Below are 23,157 nucleotides of genomic sequence, written 5' to 3'. Positions count from 1 at the left end.
TGAGCTGTAGATTATTGTAATGTTGATGAGCTGTAGATTATTGTAATGTTGATGAGCTGTAGATTATTGTAATGTTGATGAGCTGTAGATTATTGTAATGTTCATGAGCTGTAGATTATTGTAATGTTGATGAGCTGTAGATTATTGTAATGTTGATGAGCTGTAGATTATTGTAATGTTGATGAGCTGTAGATTATTGTAATGTTCATGAGCTGTAGATTATTGTAATGTTCATGAGCTGTAGATTATTGTAATGTTCATGAGCTGTAGATTATTGTAATGTTGATGAGCTGTAGATTATTGTAATGTTGATGAGCTGTAGATTATTGTAATGTTCATGAGCTGTAGATTATTGTAATGTTGATGAGCTGTAGATTATTGTAATGTTCATGAGCTGTAGATTATTGTAATGTTGATGAGCTGTAGATTATTGTAATGTTGATGAGCTGTAGATTATTGTAATGTTGATGAGCTGTAGATTATTGTAATGTTGATGAGCTGTAGATTATTGTAATGTTCATGAGCTGTAGATTATTGTAATGCTCTACTGGGTGGTTGCCCTGCTCGCTTAATAAATAAACTCCAGCTGGTCCAAAACACAGCAGCTCGAGTTCTTACTAGAACCAGGAAGTGTGACCATATTAGCCCAGTTCTGTCAACACTGCACTGGCTGCCTATTAAACATCACATACATTTTAAAATCTTGCTTATTACTCAAAGCACTAAATGGTTTATCTCCAGTACTTGAGCGAGCTCTTAACATATTATACTCCATCACGTCTACTGCGCTCTCTAAACTCTGGCCAGTTGATCATACTGAGAATATCCAAATCAACTGCAGGCGCTCAATCCTTTTCCTATTTAGCTCCTAAACTCTGGAACTCTTCCTAACATTGTTCGGGAAGCAGACACACTCTAAGACTAACACACATCTCTTTACTGTGGCATTCACACAGAACACTATGATGATTATTTTGCTGTTGTGGTGTGGATGGAGTCTGGAGTGCACTGGGGTTCCCTTTCAGTCGGTCACGTTCGACGTACGTCGGAACTGACCGACGAATTGGGATCTGTTTCAGAGACCAATCTACTTCGAGTGTATTAAAAACGAGCCAATGGACATTGGCATGCGGTGCACGCATTCCACGCACCGCCCCGCATTGCGGGTATAAATACGGAAGTGGAAGTACCGCATATTGCTTTCAACTTCGGAGCCGAGCATTACATGTTCCTACGAAGAGTGTGTTTACACAAACTAAACGAGTCTCTACGAGAAGATCAGCTTACCTGTTCCAGTGTCGGTGTGACGGCGCTTTACAGCGGTGGTCGCGAGCAGAAGAAATCTGTCGGTTCGCTGGGCGTTTCCTCTGAGTGCTTACAGTGGGCTTGCACCTTTAAACCACTGTGAGCCGCGGCTATTCCCCTGTGTGCCTCGGCACTTGTTGGAGCGGTTCTCTCTTCTCTCTATCACTAAAAGAGCAACACGGTTTGACCCTGCGTCTTTTTCAAGATGTCATTCAAACCGTGTGTTTCTGGATGCGGTTGTTTCCTGTCCTCATTTGACGGCCACGATCTCTCTCACATATAAACATGTGAGATTGCTTTCGTGGGTGATTCATGCTCTCTCAGGAGAGCATAGTCACGTCGGCGCGTTGTTCGTCTCCCCTTTCTCGTAAGGGCTTGAGCGTTCAGCGCGCCGTGTGCCGTCGAGCGCCGGCTGACAGCGGGGGTTGCCACGGCAACCCAGCGCGTCACTCGGCGCTCTCTAGATGCGCGGTCCAGACTATGAAACCTCAAACGGGGTTGAGTCCCTTTGCTTATTCCCTGATCTAGTTTCTTTTCTGGTGCTCCAGAAAAGGATTATTTTGGTTAATAAGCCTTGGTGACCTGAGGATTACAGTGGGGCATCCCCGCCGGGTACATCTCTTCGGGCCCCCACTCCTCTATCGCATCATGAGCATGTTGAGACTTTGTTCGTGGGTGGTTCATGTTCTCTCATGGGGACATGGCCACGTCGGCGCGTTGTTCGTCCTGCCCCTTTAATAGGGGCTTGAGCGTTCAGCGTGCCGTGTGCCGTCGAGTCTGGCGGCCACGCCCACTGTCTCTCATGCCTGCTGGTAGCCCAGATGGGATTGCTGGTCCTTTTAAAAAAAAAAAAAAAAAAGGGGACCCAGCATTTCATTTGTGGCTCTGGCAGAGGACAGATGTCAATTGCTGCATCGGAGAGAGGGCTGTTATGCGCTGGAGATGATGACGCTGAGTTTCCCACTATAATAGTGTGTGCTCATGCTGAATCAGATTCAGTGTTGACAGCCATGCCTTCCAGGGTGGCTGCCTGGATGTGCATTGGAAGAATTTAGCAGTGTGGAGCTTTTGGTGTCAAAATATGGAACGCCAAAAGGGCCATAATCTGTATGAATTTTTTCGCTCTCTCACTACCCTCTTTCCTGCATGCACGAGGGTAGTCTTGACTCAGGGGTTATGCAGGAACTGCGTGCAGTGATGGACCTCGCTCTCCGGGTGACAGAAGTCACTGCACGCTCCCTGGGTCAGGCGATGTCCACGTTAGTGGTCCAGGAAGCTGGGGCTAGACCTGGCAGATATGCGTGAGCCTGACAGAGTTCGGTTCCTCAACGCCCCTGTCTGTCAGGCTAGCCTCTTCGGCGACGCTGTCGAGAACTCGCCCAGCAGTTCTCGGTGGCCCAGAAGTGGATGGAGGTTTAAAAAAAAAAAAATATATAAAACATCCTGCCCCGACGACTAGCTGCTGCCTCCACCCAGTCGTCGGCTGCAGCACCTCCATCTGCTTGTCGCCGAGGGTGCCCCCCCTGCGTCCGCCTCCGCCCCTGCTAAGCCAAGCAGCAGCCTCCACCCGGGCAGCAGGTGGCCGGGCGCAGGGGATGTGCCCAACCCGTCCAGGATACCGCGAGTCCGCTAGCAAGCACATGGGCGAGCGGCCCTGGAACGGGCAGCCCAGCGAGATGGCAAGCTGCTCGGGGAGAAGGTGTCCGCACCCCTCCCTCCCCCGGAGGAGGACCGGGGGGAGAATATTTTTTCGGTTCGGTCCTGCCGCTGGCTCTCCGGAGTCCAGCGGTACCCACATTCTCAGAGCAGTTTCCTCCCTCCCTGGGCTCTGAGAGGGTCAGGTTGGCAGTGTGCGACGCCCCCGGGCCTTGCCACTCCTTTCCTCCCCTCTCCCCCTTCGCCAGGGGGCAGCAGTGTGGGCACCGAGGACGCCCCCGGGCCTTCTCACCCACACTCTGCCCCACCTGGAGTACTCAGACAACACTCCGGGCCGCCTCCGGGCCTCCCGAGTCGGGTCTGAGTGCTCCACCTCGCTGCCTCACCCCGGGTACGTCTGTGGTGCCGATGATCCCGCTTGTTTGGTCTCTGGGGGCCTGGCTAAAAGGCCTCCCCGGACCGTCATGCTGGCTCATCTGTACCATCAGACTCGGCTATGCGATTCGTCGCACGCCGGCCTCCCAAGTACAGGGGCATCCTCTTCACCTCAGTGTGGAGCTCGGATGCCCATGTCTTGCGGTCAGAGATCGATGTCCTGCTGGCGAAGGGCGCGATCGAGCCGGTTCCTCCAGCCGATATGAGGTCGGGGTTCTACAGCCCCTACTTCATTGTACCCAAGAAAGGTGGTGGGTTAAGACCAATCTTGGACCTGCGCATTTTGAATCGGGCCCTGCACAAGCTCCCGTTCAAGATGTTAATGCAGAAACGCAATTTTCAGTGCATCCGTCCCCAAGATTGGTTCGCAGCGATCGACCTGAAGCCCTTCGGGCTGTCCCTGTCGCCTCGCGTCTCCACGAAAGGCGTAGAGGCAGCCATTGTTCCGCTTAGAGAACGCGGCGTTCGCTTACTCAACTATCTTGACGACTGGCTTATTCTCGCCCAGTCTCGGGAGCAGTTGTGCGAACACAGGGACATGGTGCTCAGTCACCTCAGCCTGTTGGGACTTCGGGTCAACCGAGAGAAGAGCAAACTCTGTCCCACGCAGAGGATCTCTTGTCTCGGTATGGAGCTGGATTCGGTCAGCCGGACGGCGCGCCTCACTCCGGAGCGCGTCCGGTCAGTGTTGAACTGCTTGAATACGTTCAATGGCAGGACAGCGGCCCCACTGAAACTTTTTCAGAGGCTCCTGGGGCATATGGCATCCGCAGCCGCGGTAACGCCGCTCGGATGGCTTCATATGAGGCCGCTTCAACGCTGGTTACACGACCGAGTCCTGAGATGGGCGTGGCACAGCGGTCAGTACCGGGTCCCAGTGACTCCTTACTGTCGCCAAACCTTCAACCCGTGGTCTGACCCCTCGTTTCTCCGGGCCGGTGTGTCCTTAGAACAGGTGTCGAGGCATGCTGTGGTCTTCACGGATGCCTCTTCCACGGGTTGGGGGGCCACGTACAACGGGCACGTAGGTTCGGGACTGTGGACGGGACCCCAACTACGTTGGCATATCAATTGCCTAGAGCTTCTGGCGGTACGTCTTGCCCTGGCCCGGTTCAAGAAACCGCTCCAGGGCACACACATACTGGTCCGTTCGGACAGCACTGCGGCCGTTGCGTACATCAACCGTCAGGGTGGTCTACGCTCCCGTTGCATGCTCCGGCTCGCCCGCCATCTCCTCCTGTGGAGTCAGAAGTTTGTGAGGTCACTTCGTGCTATTCACTTTCCAGGTGCGCTGAACCAGACAGCCGACGAGCTCTCTGGCCAGTCGACACCTCCGGACGAATGGCGACTCCACCCCCGGAGCGTCCAGCTGATATGGGACCACTTTGGGGTTGCGCAGGTAGTCCTGTTTGCTTCCCCGGAGTCGACCCATTGCCAGTGGTACTACTCCCTGACCGGAGGTACCTTAGGCATAGATGCACTGGCGCACAGCTGGCCCCGGGACCTACGCAAATATGCGTTTCCCCCAGTGAGCCTTCTTGCACAGACCCTGTGCAAGGTCAGGGAGGACGAGGAGCAGGTCTTGTTAGTTGCGCCCTATTGGCCCAACCGGACCTGATTCCCCGAACTCACTCCTCGCGACAGCCCCTCCCTGGCCGATTCCCCTGAGGAAGGACCTTCTTTCTCAGGGACGGGGCACTCTATGGCACCCGCGTCCAGACCTCTGGAAACTCCATGTCTGGTCCCTGGACGGGACGCGGAGGTTCTAGATGGCCTACCACAAGCAGTGGTAGATACCATCGCTTCAGCTAGAGCCCCCTCTACGAGGCGCCTCTATGCTCTGAAGTGGAACCTGTTCGTCGTTTGGTGCTCTTCCCGCCAGGAAGACCCCCGAAAGTGTTCGATTAATGTTGTGCTTTCCTTCCTGCAGGATGGGTTGGAGCGGCGGCTGTCACCCTCCACCCTCAAAGTGTACGTCGCTGCAATAGCGGCGTATCACGATGCAGTAGACGGTAAATCCGTTGGTAAGCACGACTTAATCGTCAGGTTCCTCAGAGGTGCGAGGAGACTAAATCCTCCTCGTTCTACCTCGTTACCCTCTTGGGACTTAGCCCTGGTGCTTAGAGCACTCCAGGGTCCTCCATTTGAACCTTTGCGGTCAGTCGAGCTAAAAATCCTGTCCATGAAGACAGTCCTCCTGACCGCATTGGCTTCAATCAAGAGGGTGGGGGACCTGCATGCGCTTTCGGTCGACGAATCGTGCCTAGAATTCGGGCCGGCCAACTCTCACGTTGTCCTGAGACCCCGGCCTGGATATGTGCCCAAGGTTCCTACCACTCCCTTCCGGGACCAGGTAGTGAACCTGCAAGCGCTGCCTTCGGAGGAGGCAGACCCAGCCCTAGCTTTGCTATGTCCCGTCCGCGCTCTTCGCGCTTACGTTGACCGGACTCAAAGCTTCAGATCCTCACAGCAGCTCTTCGTCTGTTACGGAGGTCAGCAGAAGGGAAAGGCTGTCTCCAAGCAGAGGTTGGCCCACTGGATAGTGGATGCCATTGTCTTGGCTTACCAGTCCCAAGACGTACCTTGCCCGTTCGGGGTGCGAGCACACTCAACAAGGAGTGTTGCTTCATCCTGGGCGCTGGCTCAAGGTGCCTCGCTGACAGACAGACATTTGTAGAGCTGCGGGCTGGGCGACACCTAACACGTTCGCTAGATTTTATAGCCTCCGTGTAGAGCCGGTATCTTCCCGCATCCTCGCCCCCCAGGGCCAGTAGCGCTAAGTACCCGTTCTAGTGTCGGCTTGCAACGCCACTCCCGCCTCCGGGCCGGATACGTGCGTCTATTCTTGCTCCAGTTGTGTTCCCCGGAAACGGCTAACCCTGTGAGTTCCTCCGTCACCCCTGCGGTGCCAGACGTTGCGGCCGTCTGGCGCCAGGCCTGCACCCGTATGCTTGTGGAACGTGTGTGTAGGCTGGGTTCCATATGTTGCGGTCCCCTCACGGCTACCCCATATGTGTATTCTCCACGGTATCTGCTACCCTGCTCGGTTAGCCCCGTGTCTTTCCCTCGACAGAGCCCGCTCTGTCATCTCTGGGCTGTGTTCTTCCCCCCCTGGGATCAGGTTGGGTCCACCCCAGAGATTTTCCATAGTTGCACTACCCTAGGTTAGGTTAGTCCTGATGCGTATTTCCACCTCTCCTTCCATTGAAGGATGTGGCTCCGCAGCGTACCATCTCCCGAGATGGGCACGCTTTCCCAGCGTTATCCAATAGTCACGCTGAGTGGGTCTTGCAGGAACAGCAGTGACTGTCCTTCCCTGCCGGGAGCCCTGTCTCCCACTCCAACTTAGGAGTGGTCCAGCGAGCTCAGGCAGGGCGCTGGAAGGGCCAGCATCCCTGGCGTTTTGGTAGGGATCCCAATTCGTCGGTCAGTTCCGACGTACGTCGAACGTGACCGACTGAAAGGGAACGTCTCGGTTACGTATGTAACCCTCGTTCCCTGAAGGAGGGAACGGAGACGTACGTCCCGTCGCCAGGTGCTGTGCTTCAGCTGAAGGCCCGAGCCACTCTTCTCGGCTCCTCAGTTGAAAACAATATGCGGTACTTCCACTTCCGTATTTATACCCGCAATGCGGGGCGGTGCGTGGAATGCGTGCACCGCATGCCAATGTCCATTGGCTCGTTTTTAATACACTCGAAGTAGATTGGTCTCTGAAACAGATCCCAATTCGTCGGTCAGTTCCGACGTACGTCTCCGTTCCCTCCTTCAGGGAACGAGGGTTACATACGTAACCGAGACGTTTTCTGTTCTAGTTGAGGATGGCAGCAAATTAAATAACTAATCAGTTTTTACAACAGAAATGATCCAATCAAAAACTTACTTTCCTATTCATTTCCTATCCCTATCTCTGTGAAGCTGCTTTGAGGCTGTGTTGTGCCAGCGCTGTATGAATGAAGGGGACTTGACTTTTGCTCTTGTATGTTCTTTAGGCCTATTGTATGAATGCTATCTGTCAGGGATAAGTGTCCATCAGATGCACGCTTCAGAATCTACTCACTCATCCGGGACTTCCGCCTGCTCTTCACTGTGAACTCAGACACACTTCTTATGCCACGAACTGTGTTTGGCACACTATATTGAAGGGAAGTGTGTGATTTGAGAAGGTGCGGTCACATGGTCCCGTTACCTGTTTCCGTTGGACAGCTCGTACGCACAGTTATACATTCCCACAATCAGCTTCCTGTCCTCGATGCGGGACAGCATGTAAATCACTGAGGCGTACGTGACGATCAGATCCAGGTAGTTCTTGGTGAAGTCAAAATTTATAGCCTGAAAGCGTTTATGACCACAGATGAATATCAAACATGAACATCTGCTCTATATTCTGCTGAAGAGTCACACTTACGATGTTGAAGAAGCACTGGCAGGCGTCTATTGTGTTGAGCAACTCATAGACATGATCCTAAAGACAAAACATGGATCAATCAATGCGGACACTAAAGCAGGAATGAGAGAGAATCAGTTTTATTAGAAGTTTGTCATATTGCAGTATTTCACGATACTTTTGCATTTATTCATTTTGCAGATGTCTTGGTGCTGCGTATCTTTAGTGTCGATCTATCAGTGTTTAGTGTTGGGGAAAGTCACTTTTATGGAAAGTTATGTGTTATGTGACTTTCTCTCTTCCAGACCTCGCATGTGTTTTTTTACACTGAGAAATTCTTTTTTTGCAAGATACACACACCCTTATTTTCTTTTAACCCTCTGCTGCTCTTGGTTTGGGGGTTGCATTGGTCGTCTTCCCCGTCATAAGTGACCGGACACCTAAAAGTTACTCTTCCTCAACCCCAGTACAACCAATGCCATTTATTTTTCTTCAATAATATTTTTTTCTTTTTAATTTTGTATTTTGAGATGATTTGATGTTTTTTATTTATTTATATTTATGCAATAATTATGGTGTATTTTTGCAATTGAAAACTATAAAAAATAAATTTATTTATTATTATTATTGCAGTATTTCAGGTTAAAATAGAGACTAGGCCTTCAAAATATTTTTTTTGAAGGCAGATTAGCTCCTCTTTTGGAATTATTTCAGAAATCCTGCAAGCATGTGTGTGACCACTAGAGGTCTCAATGGAGAGGCTTGAGAATTCACTAGCTCTGTTTTGAACACATTTACAGTTTTTCTCCGTCGCTTTGGTACATTTCTCAGATCAGAATTGAAATTCTCAAAGCTACCTGTTCAATCTTCACATCATTGTGTCACTTGTGCACATAAAAAAAGCAGTTTCTCATTTATTTGAACAAGTTGCAAATGCTTGTGTAAATCCATGCAAATGATTATGAACAATTCTCTGCTGTTTCCTATATTATCAGCTGCTTATGTCATGTTGATCAGGATGTATTATATTGGGTCTCTGTTGAATAGTCTCACCCCCACAACATTTAGGCATTAGTTCATAGCAGAAGTCTTTACATGCAAAATGGTTGAACAAGTTGTCATAAAATGTCAAGCATATTTCTATACATTTCCGTTAGACGTTCACATTTCTACTTTTGTTTTTCTGGGGGTTTTTTTCTCTTTGTGCTATGCAGTGCTGTCTTTTCCTTTCTGTATCACAATGACATCTGTCAACAAATTACAGTACAAACAGTAAAAGCATAAATGTGAATCTTGTCCAGTCTCTTGCATTCAAACTCCCACATACACTAAGGTGTAACCTACAATTTACAATAATTGTCATCAAAATTTTAGCCATATTTACATCAGAACATCCCTCCAGAGTACGGTTATATTGACATGACTGAGCAATTTGACTGTGTTATTCATACACAATGACACAAGGACTGTCATTCTGATGGCACTGACATGTTCATTGACACAGATATTTACTTCTGAGAGATGAACTGAGGATTTTGGGCAAGAGACTGGCTTTTGCAGGTAATCCATGATGTTTTGCTATTTGTACGAATTGTTTTGAGAAATGCACTTGCTGTTTTGCAAATGTCGAGGATGATTCGAGAAATGAACCAAAGCGACTGAGAAAAACTGTAATATATATATATTTTTGATGGATTTGAATATATATTTAAAAAATCTCAAAGACTATTTATTATAAAGGTTTAGATATTTTTTTGGTTTGTTAGAAATATTAAAAAAAATTCTGTGAATTTGTGTTTTTGCAGATTTCCCATTCATGGTCATTTTTGACCGAAGAGCACAAGTGGGAGTATTTTTTTACGACCCCTTAGCATGCTCGAATCATGACCCCAATTTTTTGTGTGTGTTAACATATCTAATACTAGTTTCATCTCATTCTGATGAAGCTGTGATTTTTAAAAATTCCAAATGTGGTTCATAGGTTCAGTTTTTCATAGGTGTGTGTGTGTGTGTGTGTGTGTGTGTGTGTATAAGTGTGCGTGTGTGTGTGTGTATAAGTGTGTGTGTGTGTGTGTGTGTGTGTGTGTGTGTGTGTGTGTGTGTGTGTGTGTGTGTGTGTGTGTAAGTGTGCGTGTGTGTGTGTGTGTGTGTGTGTGTGTGTGTGTGAGTGGATGTGTCAATATCACACTCTTGATGTTTTAGAGTGTCACCCCTTCACTGCTGTGTACTTTTTTTCAGCATTGTGGCCGATTTGTAGATTGTACACACAAATATTCAGAGAATTTTGTGTTTTTGCCGATTTCCCATTCATTTCCTATGGTCGGTCATTTATGACCAAAGACAATGAAATCTACTTCTTCTTTTTTTACGACCAATTAGCATGCTCGAATCATGCCCTCAATGTTTGTGTGTGTTTACATAACTAATGCTAGAACAGTCACCAAGTTTCATATCATTCCGATGAAGCTGTGACTTTTAAAATTTCAAAACAGGAAATTTTCCGATCAGAAATGCCGAAGAGCACCAGAGGATTAAAGCGGACCTATTATACAAAATCCCCATTTACTGTGCACATATCTACCCTATAATGGTAAAAAATACACCCACTTATTTATTATATTCCCCATAAATCATACACTAGCTGTGTCTCATTTCACAGAAATGGTGAATTATATCTTTCAGACAAGGAGTGCTAAAGAAGCCTCATTTACTCAATCATTTCTATTTCTGATTCAAGTAGATGGAGCTGTACTTCCTTCACTACACTTAGTAAACTACACTTAATTGACCCTTTATCCAATGCATTTAAAGTGACTAAATAAAGTCATCTCAACTTTTGGGAGTAAGTAAAACTCAAAAAAGCCCATATAAGAGTTGAGAGTGCGACTGCTGTCCAGATGGGCCCTGAAGGGCCGGGTCCTGCTGTAGATCGGGACTCTTACCCTGAACTCCATGACGTCGATGAAGGACTCGTAGAAACTGTGCAGGCCCTCCAGAACGGCCGTCTTCTGCTTCTGGATGCTGCTCAGGTGTTGCTGCAGAAACACGTGATGGAAGAGCAACAGTATAGAAGTGTAAGTGACTTTGCAAGTACGTGTCAACTTGTTCTCCTAACCCTAACAGTCTACTAATACTGAACTGAGAGTTAGCTGACATGTAGTTGCAAAGTTATTTATAGCTGAAAGAATGACTAAAGTAATAATGATATAAGCTTAGAGCAAAAAACGAAGACCTCAGTGAATCAGTGTCTGTGAATACTCACACTGCCACCCCTGAAGTCGATGTTGGGGAATTTTCTGTTGATGTATTTGATGCCAGACTCCATGCTTTTATCAGTGAAGTACGACGGTCTTCGCTTCGGGTCAGTGCAAACCTGGAGAAACATCAGCCAAAAGTCAGAAACCAGAGCAAACATTTCTCCTTCTTGTCCACGATGAACGATGTCTCATTATTGTACATTATTGTGCTTTTAGATGAAGATTTAGATTTAGAAGCTTTATTGTCATTGCAGTACAACAAAATTATAATGCCCATCTGATCAGTGAGAACACAAACACACATAGCAAAAGACAATGAAAACCATAAAATTTTAAGTTAAATAAATAACACTAAGTGAATAATCATCTATAAAAGTAATCACATAACATGTTAAAAGATATATTGGTGTATTACACCATAAAAAATATTGCATGTTAAGAATAAAATAGACAACATAAATTTTTGTCCCCGTTCAGAGTCCTTATGGCCCATGGATAGTAACTGTTTTTTAGTCTATTTGTCCTACTTTTTAGACTCCTGTATCTCCTCCCAGAAGGCAGGAGGCTAAACAGTCCATGTCCAGGGTGGGTGTCATCCTTTATTATATTGCCGGCTCCGTGGAGACACCTGCTATTTGCAATTTCCTCCAAAGAAGGCATGGGGCAACCAATGATTTTTTCTGCAGTCCTAATAACTCTTTGCAGTGCCTTCCTATCTGCGGCTGAACAGCCAGAGTACCACACTGTGAGGCAGCATGCAAGGACACTCTCAATGGTGGAGCGATAAAAAGTCACCAGCAGATTTCTCCGCAGATTGGTTTTCCGGAGTAGCCTGAGGAAGTGCAACCTCTGCTGGGACTTCTTCACAATGGCCGTTGTATTATCGATCCAGAAGAGGTCGTCGGAGATGGTTGTCCCTAGGAATTTAAAGGTGGAGACCCGCTCCACCTCATCACCGTTGATCTGGAGTGGGACTAAAACATTCCTTTTTCTCCTAAAATCAATGACCATTTCCTTAGTTTTCTTGGTATTTAGCGCCAGGTTGTTGTTGCTACACCACTTGGACAGTGCCTGGACCTCCTCCCTGCACTTTGACTCATCTCCTCCCGTTATTAAACCGACCACCGTTGTGTCGTCTGCAAATTTAATAATGGTGTTGGAGGAGTGGATGGGAATGCAGTCATGGGTGTACAGGGAATAAAGGAGTGGACTCAGCACACATCCCTGTGGGGAGCCGATGCTAGTTATGATGGTAGAGGAGGTATGGGAACCAATTTTCACAGTTTGTGGCCGGTTAGTGAGAAAGTCCAAAATCCAGGTGCAGATGGAGCGGGAGAATCCTAGGTGCAGCAGTTTTTCCACCAGAGTGCCCGGTATGATGGTATTAAATGCTGAACTATAATCAATAAACAGCATTCTAACATAAGTTCCTGACTGCTCTAGGTGACTCAGTGCGGTGTGAAGGGTTGTGTTGATTGCGTCTGCTGTTGACCTGTTTTCTCTATGTGCAAACTGATGGGGGTCAAAGCTGTGAGGGAGGCTGGCCTTGATGTTCTCAGCGATCAGTTTTTCAAAACATTTCATGACCACTGAGGTGAGGGCTACAGGCCTGTAGTCATTTAGACTACTGACTGCAGGATTTTTGGGAACAGGGACAATTATGGCAGATTTTAGGCAAATGGGGATGAATGCTTGTGTAAGGGAGGTGTTAAAAATCTTTGTAAAGACCCCTGATAGCTGGTCTGCACAAGCCTTCAGTACTTTACCGAGTACTCCATCTGGTCCAGCAGCCTTGTTTGGGTTCACTGGCCTCAGCACACGTCTCACTTGGTGTTCTTGTAGTGCAAGAGTGTGCAACGTGGTGGAGGGTGGAGGCAGGGTGACTGGGGGTGATGTTGTTGTCTCAAACCGGGCAAAGAAACGGTTCAGCTCCTCTGCCAGTTCAGCGTCGCCTGCGACAGCCACCGATGATCTGCTCTTATAATTGGTGAGATGTTGTAGTCCCTGCCACACCTGCCGTGGGTTGTTCTGCTGCAGATGGTCCTCTATTTTCCTCCTGTAGTCCTCTTTTGCTGCCTTAACGCCTCTGCGCTATACTGGGCCTTGACCCTTGAGAAAGCAGAGTTACGTGCTTTAAGCAGAGACCGTACTTCTCTGTTCATCCATGGTTTGTTATTGGGGTTAGGGTTAGAATGCGTCTGTCAACAGTTACATTTTCTGTGCAGGTCCTAATGTAACACAACACGGTCTCTGTGTATTGCTCCAGGTCCTGGGACTCAAAAATACTCCACTCCGTGTGTGCAAAGCAGTCCTGTAGCTGAATGAGTGCATCTGCTGGCCAGGTTCGTATTGTCCTCTTTTCTGGCTTAGTTCGTCTTATCAGCTGAGTATATGCTGGGATTAGGAGCAGTGAGAGATGGTCAGACAAGCCCAGATGTGGCATGGGCACAGCTCTATATGCGTGTTTTAAGTTGGAATAAACACAATCCAGTGTGTTCTTCCCCCTGGTGGCACACTGTACATACTGTACAAATTTAGGGAGCACAGTCCTTAAACACACCTTGTTAAAATCACCGGCAACTATATGTTCACCCTCAGGATAAGCCTGTTGCTGTCTGTTTATCAAGTCATGTAACAGAGCGAGAGCTATACTAGCGTTAGCATCTGGTCGTATGTACACAGCAGTAATGAGCACTGCTGAAAACTCTTGCGGCATATAATAGGGTCTGCACAATACCATCAGTGCTTCCAGGTCCGGACAGCAGTGAGTATATATGGTCCTACAATTCTTACACCAGCCAATGTTGACGTGCATACACAGACTCCCCCCCCCCTGCTCTTACTGGAGTCGCTGTTCCTATCCAATCGGTGCATGGAACGCTCTGCTAGCTGTACCGCCGTGTCCGGGATCAGTGGGTGTAACCAAGTGTCAGTTATTATCATCACACAACAGTCGCGGATGGTGGAACTCCCAGCGATAAGTACATCCAGTTCGTCCATTTTGTGCACGACGGATCTAGCGTTGGTGAGAAAGATGCTTGGTACCGATGTTCTGTGTGGTCGCTTTTTCAGTCGAGCTAGTAGACCTCCCCGGCAGCCCCTCTTCTGCCGTCTCTCCCGACGCCGCCTGCGTCGCCTTCCCGGCCCGAAAACAATCCAAGCAGATCCCGGTGGCCTCGCTATGTCCTGCGGGATGTTATGAGCGTGATGGAACGAGCTCGTAACATTAATCCGACACCCTCGGCTGATATCAAGCAAGGTCGAGTAACTATATGCGTGTCCTGCTTGAGAACACGACTTCACACACACAACATACACGATCAAACAACACCGTATCAGAGAGCCAAAAGCCGCTGCGTCTGTGCGCGCCGCCATCTTGCAAAAAAAAGAGTGCCAAATGAAGAGGAAACACATCTGACTCATCTAGCTATGAAGCTAAACCAGGGGCTTCTAGCATCACGCCGGTTTCGGTGGACAGCTTCTGATGGGTCAGTTTAGTTGCAGTGTTTATCCCCACAGTAACCAAGTTAAGTTCTGGGTAAGAGATCTCAAACTGAAACTGGACCAATCAGCTGTGAGCAAAGTGACTGACGTCATAAAGCCACTCCCCCAGTTTCTCTTGCTCCAAATTAAAGGTCACCACTCAGTCACAGATTTTAACAATGATTATTTATTATAATTATTTTATATTTTTTATTTCATTATTATACCCATAATCCATTACACATGAGCAATTTTGGATTAACATTTATTATTAAGCATTAGATTTAAATTAATATAAATAAATACAGATAATGTGTAATATAAATAAGATTTGGAATCGATAGATAAAGATTTAAAAATGGCTACAGTGAGCTTACATGTTTGAGTCTCTGTATATATTATCAACTATACACCGATCAGGCATAACATTATGACATAACATTATGGGCTCAACAATGCTTAGGTAGGTGAGACGTGTCAAAGTCACATCCACATGATGGAGGACCCAAGGTTTCCCAGCAGAACATTGCCCAAAGCATCACTGCCTCTGCCACCAGGCCGGTTCTCCACTGGTCCTCCATGACCCTGTGGCCGGTTCTCCACTGGTCCTCCATGACCCTGTGGCCGGTTCTACACCGGTTCTCCACTGGTCCTCCATGACCCTGTGGCCGGTTCTCCACTGGTCCTCCATGACCCTGTGGCCGGTTCTCCACTGGTCCTCCATGACCCTGTGGCCGGTTCTCCACTGGTCCTCCATGACCCTGTGGCCGGTTCTCCACTGGTCCTTCATGACCCTGTGGCCGGTTCTCCACTGGTCCTTCATGACCCTGTGGCCGGTTCTCCACTGGTCCTTCATGACCCTGTGGCCGGTTCTCCTCTGGTCCTCCATGACCCTGTGGCCGGTTCTCCACTGGTCCTCCATGACTCTGTGGCCGGTTCTCCACTGGTCCTTCATGACCCTGTGGCCGGTTCTCCTCTGGTCCTTCATGACCCTGTGGCCGGTTCTCCACTGGTCCTCCATGACCCTGTGGCCGGTTCTCCACTGGTCCTTCATGACCCTGTGGCCGGTTCTCCACTGGTCCTTCATGACCCTGTGGCCGATTCTCCACTGGTCCTTCATGACCCTGTGGCCGGTTCTCCACTGGTCCTTCATGACCCTGTGGCCGGTTCTCCACTGGTCCTTCATGACCCTGTGGCCGGTTCTCCACTGGTCCTCCATGACCCTGTGGCCGGTTCTCCACTGGTCCTTCATGACCCTGTGGCCGGTTCTCCACTGGTCCTTCATGACCCTGTGGCCGGTTCTCCACTGGTCCTTCATGACCCTGTGGCCGGTTCTCCACTGGTCCTCCATGACCCTGTGGCCGGTTCTCCACTGGTCCTTCATGACCCTGTGGCCGGTTCTCCACTGGTCCTTCATGACCCTGTGGCCGGTTCTCCACTGGTCCTCCATGACCCTGTGGCCGGTTCTCCACTGGTCCTCCATGACCCTGTGGCCGGTTCTCCACTGGTCCTCCATGACCCTGTGGCCGGTTCTCCACTGGTCCTCCATGACCCTGTGGCCGGTTCTCCACTGGTCCTTCATGACCCTGTGGCCGGTTCTCCACTGGTCCTTCATGACCCTGTGGCCGGTTCTCCACTGGTCCTTCATGACCCTGTGGCCGGTTCTCCACTGGTCCTTCATGACCCTGTGGCCGGTTCTCCACTGGTCCTTCATGACCCTGTGGCCGGTTCTCCACTGGTCCTTCATGACCTTGTGGCCGGTTCTCCTCTGGTCCTTCATGACCCTGTGGCCGGTTCTCCACTGGTCCTTCACTTTTGATAGAGACTGGCCACTGCAGACCGGGAACACCCCACAAGAGCTGCAGTTCTGGAGATGCTCTGACCCAGTCGTCCAGCCGTCACAATCTGGCCCTTGTCAAACTCGCTCAAATCCTTACTCTTGCCCAGTTTTCCTGCTTCTAACACATCAACTCTGAGGACAACATGTTCACTTGGTGCCTAATATATCCAGTAGCCACGCCCCAAACTCTCAGCCTGCTACAGTAGCCACGCCCCCTCAGTCTGATACAGTAGCCACGCCCCAAACTCTCAGCCTGATACAGTAGCCACGCCCCCTCAGTCTGATACAGTAGCCACGCCCCAAACTCTCAGCCTGCTACAGTAGCCACGCCCCCTCAGTCTGATACAGTAGCCACGCCCCAAACTCTCAGCCTGATTGTTTTGATTGGTGCCCGGGAGGCTCAATGTTTACACTTTTGGAGGAGATAAACCCGTGCATGACATACTAATTGTAGTCATGAACAATAAACAATATAATGGATTTAACATAAAAACATCTTCAGTACAACCAGCCAAAGCTCTTTCTGTCAGACATTCTGAAGTTTCTGAAGTGCACATTTCACTGTGGATGTCAAGCAGAGACAAATATTGTTGTAAGACTTTAGAACACTGCTCCGTCATTAATGAACAACTACACAGGAATAAATGACTAACACAATTTTAACACTCTAGTAACTACAATTAACTAACAAGAAACTCGGATTAATGAATGAATAAGTAACAGTGTTCCGCTGAATGTGGGACTGTTGCTTTTAACCCCACCTAGAGCTCTGATTGACCTTTGACCTTCACAGCCGGACTCAGTGTAGAGGCTTCACATCGGCCGAGGATTAATTCAGTCGTTCATTCATTCATTCATTCATTCATTCATTCATTCATTCATTCATTCATTCATTCATTCATTCATTCATTCATTCGTTCGTTCGTTCGTTCGTTCGTTCATTCGTTCATTCGTTCATTCATTCGTTCATTCATTCGTTCATTCATTCATTCATTCATTCATTCATTCATTCATTCATTCATTCCTTTCACTAAAGCCTATGATTATGACTTGACATAACTTGCTTTCTGACATGTCATCCTCAATAAACCCGTCTCCGGCGTGATAACTCCGATCTTTCGAATTTTCCGATCTATTATGACCTCTGACCTGTAAAGTTGTCAGAATAATAATCATACGCTGTTTGTTAATTGGCCAGAGGAGAACTGCCCCCCCGACTGAGCCTGGTTTCTCCAAGGTTTATTTTTCTCCATTCTGCTCCTGATGGGGTTTGGGTTTCCTTGCCACTGTTGCCTCTGGCTTGGCGTGCTCAGTTGGGGACACTAAAGTTTCAACTAAATATCCAAATAAATCTAATTATTAAACTAAATTAACCATATAAACTACATTACTGATCTAATTATTGATCTAAAGCCCACACTGTCACTGTATGATAATTGAAATGAACTGATGACATCAGCGTTTTCTCCAAAATTATGCTGCATTATTTTCCTGTTTAACTCTGTGAAGCTGCTCTGAGACAATCTGCATTATTAAAAGCGCTTTATAAATAAAGATGACTTGACTTGACACAGACAGGAAATGCAGCGTTTGCAGTGTGTGAGAGAGATGCGGTTTACAGAAAGGCCTGACGGGTCCTCTTCATTTCCTGCGTGCACTTCCTCTTTCTCTACTAAACTGAGACAGAACGCACTTTCTTCTGAAAACGTGTCAAAATACAGTAAATAAATGACACTTTTAAAATCCCTCTAAATAAATGAATACAAAATACTTTTAAAAGCCATCGGAATGATAAAAACAGACCCAGAGCTGGAGGATTTAGAACAGTGTGAGATTTGAGCATGGTTTGGTGTTCAAACCCTTTCACCAGTGGAGCAGCTCCTTCAGTCCACTCTGAGGAGAATCAGTCACATATTCACTGCAAGCTCAAACAAACGAACTTCAGCCCTGCCTGTATTCGCCTTTTTCACGGGTTTTGAATATTGCCAGCTTCCTCTCACCTTTTTAATATGGTTCATCCTGACGAGAACTCCTTGACCCCGTTCATTGAGAATAATAAGTTTCTCAGCCAGTTTGAATTGGTAGGCCATGATCCCAGTCCAGAGGAGATGCTCCTCAGAGAAACGAACACTGTGGTCTTCAGAGATCAAGGAGAAGTGAAATCAACAATAGAGAGGGCGGAGCTTACTGAGCTTCCGCTGCTCAACACTTATGACATCAACCTTAAAGTCAACATGAAATCAAAATCTTACACCAAACCTCACCAAAACAAATTCCTTGTGTGTGCAAACATACTTGGCAATACAGCTCTTTCTGAGTCTGGCTCTAATGAAGTGAACTTAAATTAAAAGAGATGTTTTCTTTAAAACTACACAATGTAACGTTTGTCCCTCTAGCACAAAACTGCATGCATTTTGTGGAAGAACATTGTTTTGGTTGTGCTTCGGCTCTGTGCGGATGAATATGTTTCTCCTGCTGCTCATAAAATATTCACTACTAGTCTTACGAGATATAACCAGTTTAGATAGAAAGGATGCCAACTACTAACTAACCTCAGCCACTAACCCTAACCCTAACCCTAACCTAACCCTAACTCAGCCACTAAATAAACTAACCTCTGGCACTAACTAACCTCTCGCACTAACTAATCTCAGCCACTAACTAACCTCTGCCACTAACTAACCTCTGGCACTAACTAACCTCTGCCACTAACTAAACTCAGCCACTAACTAACCTCCGGCACTAACTAACCTCCGGCACTAACTAACCTCTGGCACTAACTAATCTCAGCCACTAACTAACCTCTGCCACTAACAAACCTCTGCCACTAACTAACCTCTAGCACTAACTAACCTCTGGCACTAACTAACCTCTGCCACTAACTAAACTCAGCCACTAACTAACCTCAGCCACTAACTAACCTCAGCCACTAACTAAACTCAGCCACTAACTAACCTCTGGCACTAACTAATCTCAGCCACTAACTAACCTCCGGCACTAACTAACCTCTGGCACTAACTAATCTCAGCCACTAACTAACCTCTGCCACTAACAAACCTCTGCCACTAACTAACCTCTGCCACTAACTAACCTCTGGCACTAACTAACCTCAGCCACTAACTAACCTCTGGCACTAACTAACCTCAGCCACTAACTAACCTCAGCCACTTACTAACCTCTGCCACTAACTAATCTCAGCCACTAACTAACCTCTGCCACTAACTAAACTCAGCCACTAACTAAACTCAGCCACTAACTAACCTCTGCCACTAACTAAACTCAGCCACTAACTAAACTCAGCCACTAACTAACCTCTGACACTAACTAATCTCAGCCACTAACTAACCTCTGCCACTAACTAAACTCAGCCACTAACTAACCTCTGCCACTAACTAACCTCTGCCACTAACTAAACTCAGCCACTAACTAACCTCTGGCACTAACTAATCTCAGCCACTAACTAACCTCTGGCATTAACTAACCTCAGCCACTAACTAACCTCTGCCACTAACTAACCTTTGCCACTAACTAAACTCAGCCACTAAATAAACTAACCTCTGGCACTAACTAACCTCTCGCACTAACTAATCTCAGCCACTAACTAACCTCTGCCACTAACTAACCTCTGGCACTAACTAACCTCTGCCACTAACTAAACTCAGCCACTAAATAAACTCAGCCACTAACTAACCTCTGCCACTAACTAAACTCAGCCACTAAATAAACTAACCTCTGGCACTAACTAACCTCTGCCACTAACTAAACTCAGCCACTAAATAAACTCAGCCACTAACTAACCTCAGCCACTAACTAACCTCTGCCACTAACTAACCTCTGCCACTAATTAATCTCAGCCACTAACTAACCTCAGCTACTAACTAACCTCAGCTACTAACTAACCCCTGCCATGAGTGTCAGTATTAGTGGTGGATCTTCGCGGTCGTACATTGGCAATGATATTACAGCGCTGAAAGAACTTTCAATGTGGCCGGCACTAAGTTTGTGTAGTTGCAGAGAAAGTTTCAGGCTTGCAGCCGACAAATTGTGTTGTGGATTTAGCTGTGATTAGCCATGGTTCTGTGTGTTGTGTATTTAGCTGTGATTGGCCATGGTTCTGTGTGTTGTGGCTTTAGCTGTGATTAGCCATGGTTCTGTGTGTTGTGGATTTAGCTGTGATTAGCCATGGTTCTGTGTGTTGTGGATTTAGCTGTGATTAGCCATGGTTCTGTGTGTTGTGTATTTAGCCGTGATTAGCCATGGTTCTGTGTGTTGTGGATTTAGCTGTGATTAGCCATGGTTCTGTGTGTTGTGTATTTAGCTGTGATTAGCCATGGTTCTGTGTGTTGTGTATTTAGCTGTGATTAGCCATGGTTCTGTGTGTTGTGTATTTAGCTGTGATTAGCCATGGTTCTGTGTGTTGTGGATTTAGCTGTGATTAGCCATGGTTCTGTGTGTTGTGGATTTAGCTGTGATTAGCCATGGTTCTGTGTGTTGTGGATTTAGCTGTGATTAGCCATGGTTCTGTGTGTTGTGGATTTAGCTGTGATTAGCCATGGTTCTGTGTGTTGTGGATTTAGCTGTGATTAGCCATGGTTCTGTGTGTTGTGGATTTAGCTGTGATTAGCCATGGTTCTGTGTGTTGTGTATTTAGCTGTGATTAGCCATGGTTCTGTGTGTTGTGGATTTAGCTGTGATTAGCCATGGTTCTGTGTGTTGTGGATTTAGCTGTGATTAGCCATGGTTCTGTGTGTTGTGTATTTAGCTGTGATTAGTCATGGTTCTGTGTGTTGTGGATTTAGCTGTGATTAGCCATGGTTCTGTGTGTTGTGGATTTAGCTGTGATTAGCCATGGTTCTGTGTGTTGTGGATTTAGCTGTGATTAGCCATGGTTCTGTGTGTTGTGTATTTAGCTGTGATTAGCCATGGTTCTGTGTGTTGTGTATTTAGCTGTGATTAGCCATGGTTCTGTGTGTTGTGGATTTAGCTGTGATTAGCCATGGTTCTGTGTGTTGTGGATTTAGCTGTGATTAGCCATGGTTCTGTGTGTAGTGGATTTAGCTGTGATTAGCCATGGTTCTGTGTGTTGTGGATTTAGCTGTGATTAGCCATGGTTCTGTGTGTTGTGGATTTAGCCGTGATTAGCCATGGTTCTGTGTGTTGTGGATTTAGCCGTGATTAGCCATGGTTCTGTGTGTTGTGGATTTAGCCGTGATTAGTCATGGTTCTGTGTGTTGTGGATTTAGCTGTGATTAGCCATGGTTCTGTGTGTTGTGGATTTAGCTGTGATTAGCCATGGTTCTGTGTGTTGTGGATTTAGCTGTGATTAGTCATGGTTCTGTGTGTTGTGGATTTAGCTGTGATTAGCCATGGTTCTGTGTGTTGTGGATTTAGCTGTGATTAGCCATGGTTCTGTGTGTTGTGGCTTTAGCTGTGATTAGCCATGGTTCTGTGTGTTGTGTATTTAGCTGTGATTAGCCATGGTTCTGTGTGTTGTGGATTTAGCTGTGATTAGCCATGGTTCTGTGTGTTGTGGATTTAGCTGTGATTAGTCATGGTTCTGTGTGTTGTGGATTTAGCTGTGATTAGCCATGGTTCTGTGTGTTGTGGATTTAGCTGTGATTAGCCATGGTTCTGTGTGTTGTGGCTTTAGCTGTGATTAGTCATGGTTCTGTGTGTTGTGGATTTAGCTGTGATTAGCCATGGTTCTGTGTGTTGTGTATTTAGCTGTGATTAGCCATGGTTCTGTGTGTTGTGGATTTAGCTGTGATTAGCCATGGTTCTGTGTGTTGTGGATTTAGCTGTGATTAGCCATGGTTCTGTGTGTTGTGGATTTAGCTGTGATTAGCCATGGTTCTGTGTGTTGTGGATTTAGCTGTGATTAGCCATGGTTCTGTGTGTTGTGGATTTAGCTGTGATTAGCCATGGTTCTGTGTGTTGTGGATTTAGCTGTGATTAGCCATGGTTCTGTGTGTTGTGGATTTAGCTGTGATTAGCCATGGTTCTGTGTGTTGTGGATTTAGCTGTGATTAGCCATGGTTCTGTGTGTTGTGGATTTAGCTGTGATTAGCCATGGTTCTGTGTGTTGTGGATTTAGCTGTGATTAGCCATGGTTCTGTGTGTTGTGGATTTAGCTGTGATTAGCCATGGTTCTGTGTGTTGTGTATTTAGCTGTGATTAGCCATGGTTCTGTGTGTTGTGGATTTAGCTGTGATTAGCCATGGTTCTGTGTGTTGTGGATTTAGCTGTGATTAGCCATGGTTCTGTGTGTTGTGGATTTAGCTGTGATTAGCCATGGTTCTGTGTGTTGTGGATTTAGCTGTGATTAGCCATGGTTCTGTGTGTTGTGGCTTTAGCTGTGATTAGCCATGGTTCTGTGTGTTGTGGATTTAGCTGTGATTAGCCATGGTTCTGTGTGTTGTGGATTTAGCTGTGATTAGCCATGGTTCTGTGTGTTGTGGATTTAGCTGTGATTAGCCATGGTTCTGTGTGTTGTGGATTTAGCTGTGATTAGCCATGGTTCTGTGTGTTGTGGATTTAGCTGTGATTAGCCATGGTTCTGTGTGTTGTGGATTTAGCTGTGATTAGCCATGGTTCTGTGTGTTGTGGATTTAGCTGTGATTAGCCATGGTTCTGTGTGTTGTGGATTTAGCTGTGATTAGCCATGGTTCTGTGTGTTGTGGATTTAGCTGTGATTAGCCATGGTTCTGTGTGTTGTGGATTTAGCTGTGATTAGCCATGGTTCTGTGTGTTGTGGATTTAGCTGTGATTAGCCATGGTTCTGTGTGTTGTGGATTTAG

At 47.0% G+C, this 23,157-nt stretch overlaps 1 protein-coding gene across 1 annotated transcript in view; it reads right to left on the bottom strand.

Annotated features, from left to right (window-relative positions):
* The window catches only part of nckap1l (NCK associated protein 1 like), a 56,269-nt gene extending 37,751 nt beyond the window's left edge, over window positions 1-18,518 (bottom strand). The window contains exons 1-5 of the mRNA XM_079844578.1: window positions 18,361-18,518; window positions 11,043-11,153; window positions 10,723-10,815; window positions 7,802-7,858; window positions 7,583-7,725 (exon numbers count right to left, since the gene is read on the bottom strand). Coding sequence (XP_079700704.1) covers window positions 7,583-7,725; window positions 7,802-7,858; window positions 10,723-10,815; window positions 11,043-11,153; window positions 18,361-18,450 — 494 coding nt within the window. The 5' untranslated portion in view covers window positions 18,451-18,518. The remainder of the gene's footprint in view (window positions 1-7,582; window positions 7,726-7,801; window positions 7,859-10,722; window positions 10,816-11,042; window positions 11,154-18,360) is intronic.
* Window positions 18,519-23,157: the final 4,639 nt, after the last annotated feature.

The sequence above is a fragment of the Gobio gobio genome (genome assembly GCF_949357685.1).
Source record: "Gobio gobio genome assembly, chromosome: 19".
Lineage (NCBI taxonomy): Eukaryota > Metazoa > Chordata > Actinopteri > Cypriniformes > Gobionidae > Gobio > Gobio gobio.
The sequence above is the reverse complement of the archived record's forward strand: the minus strand, read 5'-3'. Positions and strand labels throughout refer to the sequence as shown.